Here is a 21,297-nt window from a genome sequence, read left to right as displayed (position 1 = left end):
ATTACAAATTTATTAGTATAATTTAAGGCGTTATAACAAACAAACACATTCCAATAAAAATAACAACAGAAACCCTTGAAAATTCGTTTAAGGCCCAATTAGCCATAGCTGCATTCATACAGTATTTTATAAACAGATTTGAAATACGCACTAAAAATAAGTTTATATCGAAAATAAACGGGCATACGTACTAGCATTCATACACACAAACTATTATTTATTTAAGAATGAGTGATGAAATTTACAGCTAGAAGCATTTGCATGCGTTGATTTAAAACTTTACAAACTCTATTTTCGCTAATTATAATTAAAAATTATAATTTACATGTCATATTAAGATGAAGAGGAAAACCTACATTTACAACCTACATATTTACAAACGAATGGAAAGCATTCTTTTATGCCACCTCCAAGTCGGACGACTCATCCGCGTCGCTGTTATAACTATTTGGATCGGTTTTGATGTGATGGCTTAGTTGACTGGCGTAGTCCTCGGCGGCACACTTCAGATTCGCCACAGCGGCCATTACAGCGCCGGTACCATTAACAGGCCCCATGCCGGAGGCGCCAGTTACCCCTGTCGCTGTGTTGCCAGCGCCACCGCATTGTTCCTCTTGCAACTTACGCAGGCGCTCTTGTTCCTCACGCTTCTGTTTACGCCATTTTGCGCGTCGATTCTTAAACCAAACCTGAAACGACAACATGAAAACAAAAAGTAAATATTAGTCAGTTTTTTTGCATGGGCGTACACGAATATTAAAGAATAAAAAAGAATGCGTACAAAAATATGCAGTTGAATTTATTTTTTAATATTTTAATTTGCTTACGAAACCCGGAAGACTCAGCGCAATCATTGCAGTTGCATGCCTTCGCGAGCTTTTGGTCTTTTATTTACGACTAAGTAGAAGAAAAATGAAGTAATCGCATAGCAACACGGCAGGTGAATAGGCATCAAATTTAAATTTATGGGCATGGAAACGAACAGGTGACTTAATTTGTGCAACCAACCAAAGGGAGGTTAGATGAACTAATAAAATCCTGTGTTAAGCGCTACATAAACGAGACAGTTCAATATATACAATTTTTATAGTGTAAGACTTAAGGTTTAATTTGAGAGTAGGTTTTTGGGAAAAATAGAAGTAAAAGCGCCGAAAAACGCATTTTTATGGGTTTCTACTCCCACTTTTCTCAAAACTAAAAACAATATAACGCAGTGAGCATTTTAACCCCAGAATCACATTGAGTGTACAAGAATGCCTTGGAAATTACAAAATAAAAAATAAATAATTGGCGCTTCTGTTAGCTGTTTGGCCGAGCTCCCGCTCCTATTTGTGGTGTGCGTCTTAATGTTATTTCACAGATGGGAAATTAGTCCCATATAAAAAATTAGCAGACCTTTATTGAACGTCGGGACACTTCCTGTCTACCACATCGAAATAATCAATTTTGTGGCGCTGTAACCATTCGCGACACGTTAATATCCGACAGAAGTCGCATCATAAACTTACCACAAATGGCGTACAGCCCGCGAAAAAACTATAGCATCTCAAGATTTTGACAAGTTTGAACTAATTTGCTTTTTAACTATTTTTTATTTTCGCATAAAAATATAGCTCATTATCTAACAGAAAAAAATTCAAATTTAAACTTTATATAAATACTAGCTGACCCGGCTAACTTTGTTCCGCCCTAGAGGCAATAAAAAAGCAGATTTTTGATTTTATTAAGTTAATTTTTTATTAATCAAGTATTTCAATGAATCTTTAATAGATTGCACTCTTCAGTTAAGCACCTTGTGATACATGACATTTCTTGTTTTATTATCAGGTGCAAGAACAAATAACGCAGATGGTTTTCCGACCCGTTAACATGCCACATATAATTGACCATGTGAGAAACATTGATTTATAGATTCAGACCACAAACTTTCAAGAATTGGCCTCGTGATTTGTTAATGGTCATAGCGAATGCAAGACGGATCGGAAATTGAAGTCTTTTAAACTCAAATGGAAGATCGGCTGGGATCATCGGGATCCTCGGAAGGAGAACTTCTTCACCTTCGAATTTTCCTTTGAGTATCGTCGCGTAAATCTCATTGTTCATCAATTTATTTACCACCAAACGCGTACCGTTGCAAAGTTTTGGTGAGCTTATGTTTCGAAGCATGATTACTACGGAGCCAACTTTTAGGCGTAAATTGTGCGGTGGTAAGCCAGGCACATCCAGGGAGTCTAAAAATTCAATTGGATAGTTGGTGGCTTCATCTTCATTTGATACACAGTCAATGGATTTTAATGAATGCATTGTTCCAATGATATCATTTTGAATTATGTAGTTTAGGTCATCTACATCTTTATTCTTAGCCGCTAAAATTGCTCGCTCACTCAACCATTCATTATTTTTGTAGTTATTAATGATGTTTGTGAATACTTTAGTTATAAGCTCGTCTTTCGATGAGACAAAGTTACAGAAATTCTGAGGAAATGAAATCAATCCGCTCGATTCGTCGACAGGTACTCGACCATTACCGATAGTCAGTAATTGCTCAGAGAAATCTTCAGTAGATGTATCGTTATGCAATGCAACTCTCATGTTTGTTGTCAGCTGAAGTTTCTTCACTTAGCGTCATAGATTCGATGATTTGAGGCAAGCGTTTATTCCGCCAGCAGCCGTTGATCTTGGAATTACTGGCAGTATTTGGCGGAAGTCGCCAGACAGTAAAATCATTGCGCCTCCAAAATACCTTGAGTCAGTGCGTATATCTTTCAATGATCAGTTAAGTGCTTCTAATGCACGTTTATGCGCCATTGTGCATTCGACCCAGATGATGATTTTCGATGCTGATAAAACTTTGGCCATTGCTGAGTTTTTTGAAATATGAGTTGTTGGTTCTTCAAATTTTTTGAAGATTTAACGGCAATTTTAATGCTGAATGAGTCGTACGACATCCTTCTAACAATGTGGCTGCTATTCCAGAAGAAGCAACTGCAAGCGCAATGTTGGATCTCGCACGAACAGTGGCTAAAATTACTGACATGAGGAATATCTTACCAGTTCCACCAGGGGCATCAAGGAAATATAAACCACCATTTCCATCATCAATTGCCTTCATTAATGTATCATAAACTTCTTTTTGTTAGCGATTCAACAGTGGTACATTCGTTTGAACAACTAAATCTAATTCCTGGTGATCATATTCACGTTCCCGTTCCAACTCTCGATTAAATGCGTCATTCATTTCACGATTTGGCGCTGGCATTCCTAACATGACTAATAAACTACCGCACATAAGGTAACACATGTCTTCGATCAAGAGTAAAGCCCGATTATGTATCTCCTCATTCATCTCAAGATCCGGCTTTCTGGAACTGTCACGAATTTGATGTAAAATATCTTCTGACATATTATCCTTGTATTTATGCCATAGGATGGGTTCGATGGAAAGTATGTCGAAATGATGATCGCAAATAATGTGCGTATCTGACTTGGAGATGCAGAGATAATGGCTTCAACGATTGTCGTATCCCAATGGGTATCGTTTTCTAGTAAATTGAGTTCTTCACATGCAGCACGATATCACGATACCATTAACAGTCCGTAGTGACTCAAATGACGTTGGCCCATGCACATTTACCAGCAACAACCGCAAATAGAAGCATTCATCATTCTTTGGTTGAACTGTATACATACAACCAAGAGCATCAGTAGAACGCACATCCGGATAACTAGTTACCGTATCACCTTGCTTCCGTCGTTGAAAATTCTTCGATGAAGCATTCCAAGTGTAATAATACAATATTACCAAATTGTATACTTAACCATAGACAAAATTACGTTTAGCTGCCATTTGCGTTTTGTTATTCCACATTTTATAGTGACTTCACGGAAACGCGTTCGAATGGGATAAAAAGTATCTTATGTCCGTCTCCTGGTTCTAAGCTACCTCTCCATCAATTTTCAGCCAAATCGGTTCAGCCGTTCTCGAGTTATAAATAGTGTAACTAACATGACTTTCTTTTATATATATAGATTAGAAAAGTTCCACAAACTTTTTAATTTTTATTCAAAATTCTATGATTTTTACCTAGAATTTTTAGAAAAAATGTATAACTTATTGAGTTCTAGTATAATTATATATTTTTTATTTTTTATATTTTTTTACGCATTTTCTCCATATAACAAATGCACGATATTTTTTTTATATGGAGTAGATAGGCAACACTGGCGGGAACAGAATTTAACAAGCTATAAACTGCATATCAAAAACTAAAATTTCTTAAATTCTAAAATTCTAAGTAAAAATCGTGAGATTTTGATTAAAAATTAAAAGTTTGTGACACTTTTCTACTTTTTATATGAAGTAAATATGAATTTATATGGGTTTTGTTAGAAAATGAGCTATATTTGTATAAAAAAAATTATTAACAGCTAAAAAAAGCAAAATAGTGCTTGTAAAACTTGCGTAATTTCATTTTAAAATTTTAATTAAAAATTTTGAAACAAATTAAAAAGGCCTTGAAAAAAAATTTGTCAAATCTTTATAAATATTCCACAAAGCATGTAACTGGGATTAATGTGGCGCTTTTTATAGAAAGAACTGTGTTTTTATAAAAAATTTAATAAAACGAAAAAATAAATAAAATTATAAATTAAAAGATTAATAAAAATAAAAATAAAAATAGGAAATTAATAAATAGCCAAAACTTGTCAAAATTTTTAGATTCATAGTTTTTCCGCGAGCTGCATATTGGACTCAAGTAGCGACACGTTCCGAAAATAAATATGTGACGACAATAAAAGTTCGCAAATGTAAATATATTATGAGTAGTTCTTTACAGATAACTAAGCTTACCGCATGAATATTATTTGTTATGGTTTTTTTTTTTTTTGGTTTTACACCGTTGCCCTCTGCATTTCTTTTCCATATCTTATGGCTTCAAAAACACTTTCATCCGTTTTTCAAATTAAATTTTCATAAGGCGACTTTGGATGCTCGTGAAAAAGCATGAACAGAGAGAAAAAAAACAATGAAAAACATCACGTGGCCTCTGCGGTTATGCATAAAAGCAGCTTGACGTTTCGCGTTTGGTATTTTCTCTAGTCGTTTTATAATTTTTATTCCCTTTTTGTTGAATTGCCAACACTGATTTGGCTTCCATCCTCGTCGCTTTATCTTTGAATCCGTGGCTCACAACACACCACATTTTTACATTATTTTTTCCAAGCATTTCTTAGATACTTTTGTTGTAGTTATTTCAATTACTTTCTATTAAAGTTTGCTCAGCATGGATTTGCTGCTTACGCATTGCTAAGCTTGACCTTTTATGCCTTGCTGCCCCCACCGTCAACGTCGCTTCAAAATTTTTGCTCTCCATCGCTTCATTTGCGCTGCACTTTTGTAATATTTAAATTACAGTTTCCTTCGCTTAGAGCTTCTTTTCGCGCACTTTCATTTGCTTCCTGCCTAATTAGGCGGTTTATTATAATTGTAATTAATTTTTCTTACGCTGCTTTTTACAAGTGCCGTACTTTTCATCATCTTTTCCCCTTCAGTGCTTGGATGCTTGCTTACTTTTGCTCAACATTCATTCTTACTGAGTCTATGTTGCTATGCGTAACGTAGAACTTTTCTTAATACGCCCACCCGCGTTGGAAAAGTTTTCTGGAAGCGTTCGAGCGGAAGTTGCAAATTGGTCTTTTAATTAAAAGAAAAGCGTCGCAAGAGGCCAACAGGGAGGCAAGAAAATACAAACCAAAAAAAGCAAACAGCCAACTGGCGAAGGAGCTGCTTCAGAAAAGGGTAAAGAAAATTTCACTGCGCCATCTTTCACTAATTTATTTAAAAAAAATTGTTTAAAGGTAGCGTTGTGCGGATGCCTCTTCGCCTGATTTACTCCATTTAAATGCAAGTAGGTCTCATGATGCAGAGCAAGTTTGCTCATTCAATTAATTTCCGTCCATTGAAATTTGGATTAACTTTTCATCTGGTTGCAATTAAAAAGAAAGCATTTTGTATTTTGTTTTATTTGCTTGAAGAAAACAATGTTGTGTAAATAACTTAAGGGTTAAATACTACAAATGCGCACGCACACACAAGCATACGCATAAAATTTCAATACACGCCTAGATGTGCCTTTGGTGATTGGCGCAAATCGTGCATTCCCCCTTAATTTGCTCCCAATACATCCCGGCATACTCATCTTCACTGCTGTGTGGGTGGAGCTTCATTTCGCTCAAATGTCGATGGGTGGTTGTAGCCCCATTGACCATTTGTACAGCATCATCGGATATACACACACACATACACACACATACATCTATGTTATTTATTTTGTTATTTTGTTTGCAGTTGTGCGCGTTACGGTTTGTTGAATTAAGTGTTGCTGAATTTGGCCCTTATTTGCCACCTGATTCGTTGTTATCTGTTGTTACACCCATACAAGCCCATCGCCTTGTCCTATGCATGCTGGTTATTTACACCCATCTCTTGCACCTTAGCACTTACACCCTCTACCGTGTTCGAAACAATAAAGAAAATAATTTAAAATCAACAAAAGTGTGGAGCGTATTTTTCTAACTTTTAATTGAAAAATAAAAAATATCAGCTGTTGTTGTTATTGTTAGTTTCCTTGTTGGTAGTTTATCAATTTTGTTTAAGTTTTTTTTTATTGTTGTTATGCGCATAACTGCATTTCCTGTGCATACAATTCAAAGTATATTTTTGAATTAGCATATGCGGGTGCAGTGAAGTGATTTTGTCAGAACAATGCATGCAGTTTAAAAATCAACCAACAATACAATAAACAATATTTTTCTTTCTACAGCTCGTTACTCAATTTAGAATTGACGAATATTATTTTACACTATTCAAAAGAAGAGTAGGCATATATATTAGAACTGCAAATATTGGGAAAATAATTTAAATTTTCCGTTGATCTGGGAAACCCTTTGTTAGAAATGAATTTAAGCTAGAACTCAACATCAATCCTTTTAAGCTTAGGCCTATGCGCCGCTGATATTTCAAAAGACAAATTAGGACAACTATAACTGTGCATCGGGCCAGTGAAAGATGAGGAAGAGGAAGACACTCTAGATGAGGAAGAGGAAGCGACTCTTGCACCTCCTGTGACATTGTCTTGCTCTATCCAAACATAGATTTACATTTTCGGTAGACAATTTTTTAATGAATTGGATCATCTCAGTACTGTGGGAATCACGGTACACACGGTTTTAGAAGATACAGCGTTTGCTTTTTGAACCGCCTATTTTTTTGAGAATGGTAACACAAATGAGATGTCAAATGTGTTCATAATTTACTTAAAGGTTTGACATTTACGAAATGGGACGCTATACGCTTGAACAAAATTGGGAAATATTGAAAACCTATTTCCAAAGTGGTGAGTCTTCGGTGTCACATCGGTGGCTACGTCAATAAGCAAAATTGTCGGATTTGGGGCTCAGAAAATCCACACGTTACTGTAGAGAAGCAAATGCATCCACAACGAGTCACTGTTTGGTGCGGTTTTTGGTCTGGCGGCATCTTTGGGTCATTTTTTTCGAAAATAAGCGAGGAGCCGCGGTTACAGTAAAAGGCGTAACATGCTCAACGAGTTTTTGTTTCCAAAAATTGAAGACCATCCAGAGACGATTGATGCTTTAAAACACGAACTCGAAGTTGGCATTCATGAAATTGGAGCCCAAACAATCGAAAATGTGCTTAAAAATTGGGTTGATCGAATGGCCTACTGTAAAGCCAGTCGTGGCAGTCATTTGAACGATATTATTTTTCATTCATAAATAACAATGTTCAATCTTCAAAATATAGGTTGTCAAAAAAGTCTTGCGGTATTTTTATTGAATTTTCAATTGTTCATAAAATTGGTAATAATAATGCGATTTAAGTCAAATATGCGCCGTTTTGTTCGATGACGAGTTCCCAACGAGATGCCAACTTCATAATGCCCAAGCGGTCCAGTTGTTGGCAGTACAGGTCCAAACTGAGCGTTTGGCCATAGGGGAGCAGCTCATAGTGGATGATTCCCTGCCAATCCCACCAAACACACAGAAGAACCTTCCTGGCCGTCAATCCAGGCTTGGCCACCGTCTGGGCAGCTTCACCGCTTTTCGACCACGACCGGTCGCCGGTCTCTTTCGATTAATTCAGCGATTTTCGACGACAGGCCTTCCGGACCGTGGCGCATCTTCGATCACCTCTGCACCAGAACGAAAACGTTGAAACCATCGTTGTGCGGTGGAAATGGAAACTGTATCGGGTCCATAAACTGCACAAATTTTATTGGCAGCATGACATGCATTTTTGCCTTTATCGTAGTAGTACTGTAAAATATGCCGTATTTTCTCTTTATTTTGCTCCATGTTTGCGACGCTATAACTCACGAACGACTAAAAGCAAACAACAATTAATCAAACACGTGTTAGCACGTGAAAAGAGCTTTCCAAAAAGCTCTAGCGTGAACCGATGCGACGAATACAACTAGAACTACGCGCCTGCAAAGACAAGCTTGCGGAAATACCGCAAGACTTTTTTGACAACTTATAAAAAAAAAGTTTCAAAAAAAATATTGATTAGTTTTTTTTATAGCCGATTCAAAAAGCAAATTTTACATGGCCCACCCTATATAAGAACAAGTTCCTCACGTGGCATCGCAATGGGCTATGAGCCCGAGTGTGTCCCACAGTGGACAACCGCTTAAACTACTAATTTTCCCTTTGGGGATCGGCATGGCATTCAATGGAAGCTTAAGCAAATCATTCTGAAATATCGAGTCCATGCCGATAACATCTGCTTACTCTCACTCAAGCTTTCTGATCTTAAGGCTATGACAACGACCTTGCATCCGCAACTTCGTTCAATTGGACTAAAGATCAATGGCGCACAACTAAAACCCTGCATCTCAACGGTACTACCTCGGAGTTGATGGATGTTAACGGGTAGCAGTTTTGCTTCTTGGAAGCATTGACGATGTTAGTCGAGACTCTGATATAGATGTTGAGCAAAGAGAATGCAAAACGAAGTCTACACTTGGTATTTTTGCGCCTCTATGGTAAAACAACAACACAGCGTTAGTACCAAATTAAGGATATTTAATGCGTGCATTAAATCTGTGTCTCTATATGGGTGTATCACTTGGAAAGTTACAGTGACAATCACAAAACGTCTGCACACTTCAACCAACCGTTGCTTCCAACGCATACAACGAATCTTCTGGGCCCGCAAAATAAGTAACTCCGAGTTGCTTAGGGTAACCAGTCGGGTCGAGAGTAGTGCATAGAGGGAAATGGCAATGAATTGGTCACACACTTCGAAAGGATGACGGCAACGTGGCCAAACATCTGTTATGATGCAACCATTCCAACAAGTAGGGTATGCTGTTGGGAGACTTCGTATAAACTGGCTAAGGTCAACCGAATCCGAAATCGCAACTGTCGGTAGCGTTCTGAAGTAGTTGACGCCCTATACTCCACCAGGAGTTAATAGTACATATATATATGAGTAAGAAAGTAAGTATTTTCAATTTGAAAGAATAAATTAAAATTAAACAAAATTGAATCACTTTTGCAGACTCTAATAATATGATATAAAAAATACTTCCCGTGCTTGATAATCACTAATTTAATCTGACGTTTACCGTAAAATCCAAACCGTGCAATTTTTTTACTTATCCGCTATCCTTTGCACAAGCACCGCTTCCAGTTTAAATTCACACACACTCACTCTTCTACATGCACATGTTTGCATTGTGTGTGTATTCCGTGAAGAGTCGAAGCTCTCTGAACACCTAGGTAACCTTTGATGACATCAAAGCGCTTGTATACGTGCATATACATGCTCCCATACAAACACACATATTTGGCAGAGCGCAAAACAGCAATGGAGGGAGTGTTGAAATTCTTCATGAATATACATACATACATATATATTTGTAGCAAGTGTGAGTGGTTGCATGCGAATTTAGAATTTAGACTATTGAAACTTACACAAATCAAAATTTAATTTGATGCGCAGCTATCAAAATTCTTACTCACAGTTGTCAATTCACATTTGTCAATTTGACGCTCATACGATATACATAGTTTTATGTTCTATTGTTTCTATACACACATACATACATGTAGTATATTATACTATTATGCAATACCTATTTTATACTACCTAGGGATTATTTAGCAGAGGCTGCTCCTTATATGTTAAACTTTCTGGCAGATACATACGTTTCTCTTTCTATTTGCGAACAGATTATGAGAGTAGTGAACTGTGAATGAGGGATGAACTCTAGCTCAAACCCCATTTTGTTCATATTTGAATACATACATACATTACCATGCTTGAATGCTGATTTGTTTTACATATGTATTCCGTGTGGTCGCCTGGAGCTCATTTAATGGCTCTGCATCCGTTAGATAGGATTATAAGGCAAATACCATATTTTCGATATTCAATGGATCGGCATCAACGACACAATTAGAATAGGAAATGCAGTACTCTTTGATAGCTTCCAGTACAGGTGTTTATGCGTGCGCTATTTGACCCTTAGGCCGTTTTAATATAAGTGAGAAATGAGAAAATTTGGAGAGTTTCCCCTTAACAGCCTTTAAGATACTGTAAGATCATTTCTCATATCCTAGAGACCGTATATTTTTAGCTCTCTTATTGCAATAACAACTACTTATATGAAAAAAAAAAACAAAAGTAGTTCAACACTAAATATAATTTTGCTCCAAGTTATATAAAAATTAATGAGCTCTCATAGGAAAGTATAAATGTAAAATTATCAATTTAAATGTTGAATAATTGTAAATTATTGATATTAACATAATTATAATTATTGGATGGTCAGAAAATTAAAGTGGTAACGCCTGGCGCAGCCCAAGGATTTATTCTCGGCACAGATCTTTGGAATCTGAGACGAGATCTTGGGCATAGAAATGCCAGATACGCGGACGATATAGCGGCGGTCATATCAGCGCGATACACCGAGGACGTCAGAAGGAAGCTGAACCAAATCATTATAAGGACCCAAATATGGCTTGACCCAAACATAAGACCGAAATCATTCCGATGACTCGAGCTCGCATACCACGCAGTTACCCAAACAGCGAAAGACACGTGAATTTAAGCAGACTAATGACAAACATCTGTGAGCCAACACAGAGCAAAAGAAGGCTGATCATGGCTACCACAAACTCAATTCTCTGGTAGAAGTATGAGGAGTTGCCCTAAACGGCAAATCTAAGCGCAAAGCACTGGAGGCTATGCAACGAACAGCGTCACACAGAGTTGCCTCAGCCAGAGTTCTGACTCTGCAGCCTTTGTGATCAGCGGGGACATACCCGTTGGCCTCAAGGCCCGGTAACGAATATGTGTGTGAAAAGAAAAAACACGCCACCACTAGCGCGCGGAACGGAGATGTCAAACCATGCAGCAGTGGCAAAGCCGATGGGATACAGATGGACGGCGAAACTCCGGGTAAGTGAACTATTTCAGGACTCAGTTCCTCTCAGCATATAACCAGCAAAATGCTTAAACGCGAGGGCAACTGGAATGCGGTTAAAAGACACATTGAAGACGTATGGCGAAAAATAGTTAGACCTCGGCACTGTACAACAAAGCGAAGCCTCACAGACGGAGACATGAAACTGTCTTCCTTTAGCATGAAACCGTCTACAAATATGGTGGGCCCACATACCCATTTCATGTTCACCGCTTCGGGGCCCTCCCGAAGTAATGCGGAGGAGTCGCGGGAAGGGAGTCTCCCCAGAAGCGGAAAAAGGATTGTTTTAGTGGCCAAACTACTCAACGCGGTAGACGACGGCCACTGTAAGTGCTTGAAATTTTTGTTTTTACGCCTAGCTTTTAACGTCAGCTGGAATTTCAATTTCTTGCCCAAAACTTTATAAAAAAAATGGTATTCCCTCCATTAAGGGTATATTTTGGATTATCACCAAAAGATATTCACTTAAATTTATTTATAATTTCCTTACTTATAATTTCCCCATTAACTAAATACAAATTTTTTCTCAACGTACAATTTTCGATAAAAATTTTGATTTTGATTTTTTAACTGATCCCTCCCAGTTGCTCCTCTGTCGGTAATGACAAACTTCCGAGTGTATTTCTGCCATGAAAACAGCACAATTGCCATTCGGAGACGGCGTAAAACTGTCGTTCCCTCCATTTATGGAAAAAAGCACCAATAGGAGGAGAAGCTAGGTCGAACACCTGACAAAAGTGTGCGCGCCAATTATATGCATATCTTTATATATATATTTCTTATGTTCGTGTGTTTGTCACTGAACTCCTCCTAAACGACTGAACCGATTTTGATGAAATTTTTTGTGTGTGTTCAATGGGATTCGAGAATGGTTTAGATTCACAATTTGGTCTCCTTGGGGTCTCGAGATATAGGTCAAAACGTGGGCCCGGGTAACCTTCGGATGTGTATATACAATATGGGTATCAAATGGAAGCTGTTGGTGAATGCTTTAGTTCAGAGTATTTTTCATGCCGCTCCGTGACTAGGGTCCCGAGATAGAGACCAACACGTGGACCCTAGAATGTGTTTGTACAATATGGATATCAATTGAAAGCTGTTGGGGAATGCTTTAGTACAGAGTATTTCTCATGCCGCTCCGTGACTGGGGTCTCGAGATATAGGTCAAAACGTGGACCCGTGTAACCTTTGGTTGTGGATGTGCAATATGGGCATCAAATGAAATCTGTCGATAAGTGCTTTAATGTGGGGTAATTTTCATACCTATTGATGACTAGGGTCTCGAAATATATGCCAAAACGTGGACCCGCCGTGTCTTTAAACCGAATTAAACCAAACTTACACACATTGTTAAGTATTCACTGTATTGAAGATGGTTTCCGTATAGTTTGAATACCTATTGATAGATAGGGTCTCGAGATATAGGTCAAAACGTGGACCCGGGTAACCTTCGGACGTATATGTACAATATGGGTAGCAAATGGAAGCTGTTGATGATTTCTATAGTATAGAGTATTTTTCATACCGTTCCGTGACTAGGGCCTCGAGATAGAGACCAAAACGTGGAGTCAAGAATGTGTTTGTACAATATGGATATCAAATGGAAGCTGTTAGTGAATGCTTTAGTTCACAGTATTTTTCATGCGGCTCTGTGACTAGGGCCTCGAGATAGAGACCAAAACGTGGAGCCTAGAATGTGTTTGTACAATATGGATATCAAATTGAAGCTGTTGGTGAATGCTTTAGTTCAGAGTATTTTCCATGCCGCTCCGTGACTAGGGCCTCGAGATAGAGACCAACACGTGGACCCTAGAATGTGTTTGTACAATATGGATATCATTTGGAAGCTGTTGGTGAATGCTTTAGTTCAGAGTATTTTTCATGCCGCTCCGTGACTAGGGCCTCGAGATAGAGACCAACACGTGGACCCTAGAATGTGTTTGTACAATATGGATATCAATTGGAAGCTGTTGGTGAATGCTTTAGTACAGAGTATTTTTCATGCCGATCCGTGACTAGGGTCTCGAGAGATAGGTCAAAACGTGGACCCGGGTAACCTTCGGATGTGTATGTACAATATGGGTATCAAATGGAAGCTGTTGGTGAAAGCTTTAGTACAGAGTAGTTTTCATGCCGCTCCGTGTCTAGGGCCTCGAGATAGAGACCAACACGTGGACCCGGGTAACCTTCGGATGTGTATGTACAATATGGGTATCAAATGGAAGCTGTTGGTGAAGGCTTTAGTACAGAGTAGTTTTCATGCCGCTCCGTGACTAGGGCCTCGAGATAGAGACCAACACGTGGACCTTAGAATGTGTTTGTACAATATGGATATAAATTGGAAGCTGTTGGTGAATGCTTTAGTGCAGTGTATTTTTCATGCCGCTCCGTGACTAGGGTCTCGAGATATAGGTCAAAACGTGGACCCGGGTAACCTTCGGATGTGTATGTACAATATGGGTATCAAATGGAAGCTGTTAGTGAATGCTTTAGTTCAGAGTATTATTCATGCCGCTCCGTGACAGGGGTCTCGAGATATAGGTCAAAACGTGGACTCAGGTAACCTTCGGATGTGTATGTTCAATATGGGTATCAAATGGAAGCTGTTGGTGAATGCTTTAGTTCAGAGTATTTTTCATGCCGCTCCGTGACTAGGGTCTCGAGATAGAGACCAAAACGTGGTATTGAATAAATAAATAAATAGTATGAGAATAAAGAAATACATAATATGAAAACCATACCTTTTCTGTTCTAAACCATATCTATTCTATTTCAGTGTGCCCAGCGAAGCGGGCCGGGTTTGCTAGTATTTTTATATATTCTAATAAGCAAAATTATATAATACTAGCAAACCCGGCCCGCTTCGCTGGGCACACTGAAATAGAATAGATATGGTTTAGAACAGAAAAGGTATGGTTTTCATATTATGTATTTCTTTATTCTCATACTATTTATTTATTTATTCAATACCACGTTTTGGTCTCTATCTCGAGACCCTAGTCACGGAGCGGCATGAAAAATACTCTGAACTAAAGCATTCACCAACAGCTTCCATTTGATACCCATATTGAACATACACATCCGAAGGTTACCTGAGTCCACGTTTTGACCTATATCTCGAGACCCCTGTCACGGAGCGGCATGAATAATACTCTGAACTAAAGCATTCACTAACAGCTTCCATTTGATACCCATATTGTACATACACATCCGAAGGTTACCCGGGTCCACGTTTTGACCTATATCTCGAGACCCTAGTCACGGAGCGGCATGAAAAATACACTGCACTAAAGCATTCACCAACAGCTTCCAATTTATATCCATATTGTACAAACACATTCTAAGGTCCACGTGTTGGTCTCTATCTCGAGGCCCTAGTCACGGAGCGGCATGAAAACTACTCTGTACTAAAGCCTTCACCAACAGCTTCCATTTGATACCCATATTGTACATACACATCCGAAGGTTACCCGGGTCCACGTGTTGGTCTCTATCTCGAGGCCCTAGACACGGAGCGGCATGAAAACTACTCTGTACTAAAGCTTTCACCAACAGCTTCCATTTGATACCCATATTGTACATACACATCCGAAGGTTACCCGGGTCCACGTTTTGACCTATCTCTCGAGACCCTAGTCACGGATCGGCATGAAAAATACTCTGTACTAAAGCATTCACCAACAGCTTCCAATTGATATCCATATTGTACAAACACATTCTAGGGTCCACGTGTTGGTCTCTATCTCGAGGCCCTAGTCACGGAGCGGCATGAAAAATACTCTGAACTAAAGCATTCACCAACAGCTTCCAAATGATATCCATATTGTACAAACACATTCTAGGGTCCACGTGTTGGTCTCTATCTCGAGGCCCTAGTCACGGAGCGGCATGGAAAATACTCTGAACTAAAGCATTCACCAACAGCTTCAATTTGATATCCATATTGTACAAACACATTCTAGGCTCCACGTTTTGGTCTCTATCTCGAGGCCCTAGTCACAGAGCCGCATGAAAAATACTGTGAACTAAAGCATTCACTAACAGCTTCCATTTGATATCCATATTGTACAAACACATTCTTGACTCCACGTTTTGGTCTCTATCTCGAGGCCCTAGTCACGGAACGGTATGAAAAATACTCTATACTATAGAAATCATCAACAGCTTCCATTTGCTACCCATATTGTACATATACGTCCGAAGGTTACCCGGGTCCACGTTTTGACCTATATCTCGAGACCCTATCTATCAATAGGTATTCAAACTATACGGAAACCATCTTCAATACAGTGAATACTTAACAATGTGTGTAAGTTTGGTTTAATTCGGTTTAAAGACACGGCGGGTCCACGTTTTGGCATATATTTCGAGACCCTAGTCATCAATAGGTATGAAAATTACCCCACATTAAAGCACTTATCGACAGATTTCATTTGATGCCCATATTGCACATCCACAACCAAAGGTTACACGGGTCCACGTTTTGACCTATATCTCGAGACCCCAGTCACGGAGCGGCATGAGAAATACTCTGTACTAAAGCATTCCCCAACAGCTTTCAATTGATATCCATATTGTACAAACACATTCTAGGGTCCACGTGTTGGTCTCTATCTCGGGACCCTAGTCACGGAGCGGCATGAAAAATACTCTGAACTAAAGCATTCACCAACAGCTTCCATTTGATACCCATATTGTATATACACATCCGAAGGTTACCCGGGCCCACGTTTTGACCTATATCTCGAGACCCCAAGGAGACCAAATTGTGAATCTAAACCATTCTCGAATCCCATTGAACACACACAAAAAATTTCATCAAAATCGGTTCAGTCGTTTAGGAGGAGTTCAGTGACAAACACACGAACATAAGAAATATATATATAAAGATTTATGGCACTCATACAAGCAAAGTCGAACACTGAAATGTACAATAAATAAACATTATGCAATGTTGTATCAACTAATTTTGGCGGATTTTACCTCTTAACTATGTAAATATTTTAAATACCACAAAAATGCAAATTATATTTATTACATTATTAAATATATCGTCCGGTATAGTTTTACTCAAAATAGTGCAGCACACTGCACTGCATATAATATAAAGCTGATGGACAAAAAAAATCATTCCCAATCATTAATTATAAAATTTGCGGCTAATTAAAACCGGTAATATTTAAATACCCAAAGTTAGTTGATATTGAAAATTATGAAGTAAACACAAAAAAGTGAAATCGCATATGAAAGGGCTTCATTAAAAAATCACATATGTATGTATATTATTTAGAAAAAATAGCTAGAAAAAAGTTGCGCAGTCATAACATATTAAACGGATCAGCTTGCAGGGCCAGCTTTACGCGGCGCACTAATCCCATAATTTTTCCAATCAACAGAATTCTCCCATTTTTTCGCCACAACATTTCGTACTCTTTCTCCTACGTGCACAACCGTTATGAAAGCATTGTTTCAACGGTTTTACATTATTCGTTACTGCATAAAAAATCCATTACTAAAACAAAATTTTAATAACCGCAGGCTTGTGGCTAACTAGCGAACACACACGCGCACATATGGACACTAAAACACACATACACACATACACATGTGCATACATAGGTACATTTACGTATGCGCACCTAAAACTCGTGATTTCTATGCGTCTGTATGTATGTGTGTGCATTAAAGTTCTTTATTTGTGTATGAATCGGTGTGATTGTGCGCCTGTGTGTGTTTTGAAATAACGGTAAGCGGCCATTGTTATGAAAATGTTGGCTTAGTGGTGCAAAATATCCAAACTCAATTTTTCAAATTAAATAAACAGAAATTTTAAGCGCTTTATGGCAGCCACGGGCGCTGCGGGCATCACAGAATGAAATAGAAAATGGAGAAATACATATAGCACATACAAATATACCTATGTGCGTATGTAAGAGTTTATATGCAAAGTGCTGACGCTTACGTTTTCGTATTTACATGCACTTTTGACAACTTGGTGATTAAAGAAAAGTTTCATAAAATATTTATGGCAGTACCAAAATATTAGGAAAGGATCAAAACCCCATTTGGAATAAGTGCACACCGTTATAAGGCACAATTCTTTTTGAAATTCTAACCTATAGTCGAATATACAAAAATTTCTCAAGTTACGAAGTCGATCATAAAGTAATAAGGAGCCTCTGATTGTATAGGATTTTACAAATTTCCCCCCAGGAAGCACCTTTACTTACTTACTCCTCGGTAGGGGTCTCTTTATGAGTACAGCCTCCTTATAAATAATTGCAAGCGGACGAGAGAATTCCTTGTTTTGTTCTCAAGAAATTGTTCTCTTATCATAATTGTTCTCTCGTTCGCTTGCAATTATTTATAAGGAGTCAGTACTCATAAAGAGACCCCTACCGAGAAGTAAGTCAGTAAAGGTGCTTCCTCGGAATCCAGATTGTGAGATGATAGTTAATTCATTGGAATAGTATTCATTTATGCACAGGGCAATTAACTTCAAAAACCAAAAACCAAATCCATTTAATATTTTTTGAAGGTATTAAGAACTTCTTTCTGCAATCATAGTCCATTGAGCATATTCAGGATTAAGAATCTGTACCACAAGTCGAAAATAAAAGTGTCGCAACGAAATTTCGAATTTAAAAAAATTTCAAATCACGAAATCGTACCCTGTAGAAATAAATAAAGTGACGAAAAGTGCAAAATGTCGATCAAAATATGGAATCTTAGGGATCCGAACTATAAGTCAAAATTAAAGGTGCCGAAATAAAAAAAAATACCAAATATGCAAAATATCAAAAATGTCAAATAATTTGCAAGCTTAGTGTAATTTTTTGAACATTTAAAATTTTTTTTATTATTACAATGTCGGTCGTATCGAAGATTTACCTTATAGAGTATCGATTTTGATGATTTTCATAAAATACTTTATAGGATTAATAAATACTCAGCTGACAAATGTTCACTGCTTTAGCTGTCTACATGGAACTTTAAAGAGCAATCTCGTACCTAAACATGAGAGCTATAGTGACCCGATCGTAATAATTTTCGCTGTTAACCCTCGAACCATAAGAAGTAAAAATATTGAGATATTAGCTGAAGGTCAAATACTCACTTTTTAACATATTTTTTAGGATTTTTGTTTTTAAGAAAATAAAATAATTAAAAAAACATACCTTTTTGCAAAAGTCCGCCATTTTGTTATTTTTCAAAAAAATGTCCCATTGTCACACCTGCCAGAATGTCAAGCCTACAGAATAATAATCAGTTTAACTTTTTCGTTTCAAATGTCCTGAAGAGCCAAAATCATGTTGGCAAACCACTTATCTGTTTTAGGACGCTTACTTTCGTGCCACACTACTACAAAAAAATATGCGAAAAAAATTGTTTTTGTATATGATACTATTTGATGTCAATAACATAATATAAAATCAAAACGAGCGCATTTTATTTTCTTTAAAAAAAAAACAATCCTAAAAAATATCTATAAGTTAATGAGTATTTGACCAGACTACTACCTGAAAGAATGGAAGAGTTTTAACGCAAAATCTCATAACTGAGGAATCAGTTGCATGGGAGCTATGATGAACAAAATGATGACAAATGATGAAAGGTTTCCAGTGTTTCGAATTAAAACAGAATATCTCGAAAAGCAAGGACCTAGCTTGTGTTCATGCAAACGGACAGGGCAGACAGGCAGCAGTTCCTAATTGCTACTGGATTCATACAGACAGAAAGGGCAGATAGGCTTAGCCGAAAGAAATCGACGATCTGAGCTTTTTGGTGTAGCTTTTTATGGATTTATCTATAAGACACCTCCTTTGTGAGGTAATGGATTTTTAACAGATATAGCGCATTCTAAACGACGTTAAGCTCATTTATAAAAGTCGCAGGATGGCTTAAAAGGGATCCTTTATGTTTATCGCTTCTTATTCTCATTCATTCTAATAACATTGCGCCAAAGCTGCAAAGAAGCTGCCATTATAAAAGATATGAAAATAATCAGAATGTGAATATTTTTGTCAGAAGTTTATTAAAAACTTTTTTTTTGAATATTAAAAAATATGTACTTTTCTTCCTTTCCATTGTATGATATTATTATTGTATTATTTTTTTTTTAATAGGAGTTTTGTTTTGCAAACAAAAGCCTTAATGCCTTGTAAAACTTCAGCTCTTAAATTGTACTAAAAGCTTTTAACTGTATTTGATTGCGGCTTTGGAAAATGAGAAAGATTGGTTTTAGAAAATCCAGATGCAATTATGTTAATGCTCCATCGGGCATCTGACGCACTTTTTCCACCCTTTTCAGTACTAAGAAAATATCGATATTTCGCTTTTCAGGTAATTATGAACTCGTACATATGTATGTACAATATTTACAATACGCCAAATCTTGGAAATGATCCATGAAAGGAGAATCGACACCGACACACACCATCTTTTCGTCGATTTCAAAGCTGCATTCGACAGTACGAATGTATGCCGCGTTGTCTGAATTTGGTATCCCCGCAAAACTAATACGGCTTTGCAAGATGACGTTGCTCAACACCAGCAGCGCCGTCAGAATTGAGAAGGACCTCTCCGAGCCGTTTGATACCAAACGAGGTTTCAGACAGGGTGACTCGCTGTCACAAAACTTAATCGCTCAGGCACAATATTTTATAAGAGCGTACAATTGCTGGGCTGGCTCATGTCGTACGAATGGATACCAACGCTACGGCTCTGAGAGTATTTGATGCGGTACCAGCTGGGGGTAGCAGAGGAAAGGGAAGGCCTCCTTTGCATTGGAAAAATCTGGTGGAGAAGGGCTTGGCTTCCCTTGGTGTGTCCAACTGGCGCCGATTAGCACAAGAAAGAAACGACTGGCGCGCTTTGTTAAACTCGGCCAAACCCACGAAAGCGGTTATCTCGCCGAATTAAGGAGAAGAAGACATATGTACATTTATGGCAAAAATTGAAATCCAGGACATAGTCAATGCTTGTGTTAAATTTAAATTTTATTATTTAATCATATTGCACATGTATGTAGATTTTTGAAACTAGTTTTATAAGATATAATATTTATTGTAACTTAAATCAACTTGTCACAATAATGAAATTCGTGTGATTTTTACTCCTCATTCTTTACGTTAATTGGATTATATATTTTTTTATTCAACTTTTTATTTTCCGGTATTCTTGGGTTTCTACCATACCCCAGTTTTCGTTTCGTCATATGGTACCAGTTCCTATAATTTTGATATTTTTTTCAACATTTTTTAGGCAAAATGATTTTCTACGTCCAGTTTTTGGTTTGCCAGTCCTTTTTCTATCCTCGACAGAACCAGTTTCTTGAAATTTTTTCACCAAAATTTGAATTGTCAACTTATTGGGATGATTATTTCCATAAAAAAAATCAGGAATTTTGTTATACGAGCCTGTTTTGCTTTCATAATAAGTTTCAATAAATTTAACGCGTTTTTCTCCCGTGGAAAGTTGTACTTCTGTCTGCTTGACGAATGTCAAAGATGGCATAAAAAAAGTTGCCGTGTGGGAGTTACTCTCTACTGTCATCTAGGCCTCCTTTTGTAAGACTCTTTAGTCTTCTAACATTTCTCGAGGCTTTGTTTAAGGGGTAACACCACTGTCAAAAAATTGATTTTTTTTTTATAAGCTTAAAAAATTCTTTGAACCTTTTAAAATACAAAACAAAAAGTTTTATACGTTACCGAAGTTTATTTCATAAATATTTTAAGCTTTTAACCAAGCGTTAGTGACTGCTACCTAACGACTTCTCCAAATT

At 37.6% G+C, this 21,297-nt stretch overlaps 1 protein-coding gene across 1 annotated transcript in view; it reads right to left on the bottom strand.

The window, feature by feature from the left end:
• Window positions 1–374: 374 nt before the first annotated feature.
• LOC128864890 (homeobox protein goosecoid) overlaps window positions 375–21,297 on the bottom strand; it is a 52,822-nt gene continuing 31,899 nt past the window's right edge. Inside the window, exon 4 of the mRNA XM_054104649.1 lies at window positions 375–689. Within this exon, the coding sequence (XP_053960624.1) occupies window positions 399–689 (291 nt within the window). The 3' untranslated portion in view covers window positions 375–398. The remainder of the gene's footprint in view (window positions 690–21,297) is intronic.

The sequence above is a fragment of the Anastrepha ludens genome, chromosome 5, assembly GCF_028408465.1.
Source record: "Anastrepha ludens isolate Willacy chromosome 5, idAnaLude1.1, whole genome shotgun sequence".
NCBI lineage: Eukaryota > Metazoa > Arthropoda > Insecta > Diptera > Tephritidae > Anastrepha > Anastrepha ludens.
The sequence above is the reverse complement of the archived record's forward strand: the minus strand, read 5'-3'. Positions and strand labels throughout refer to the sequence as shown.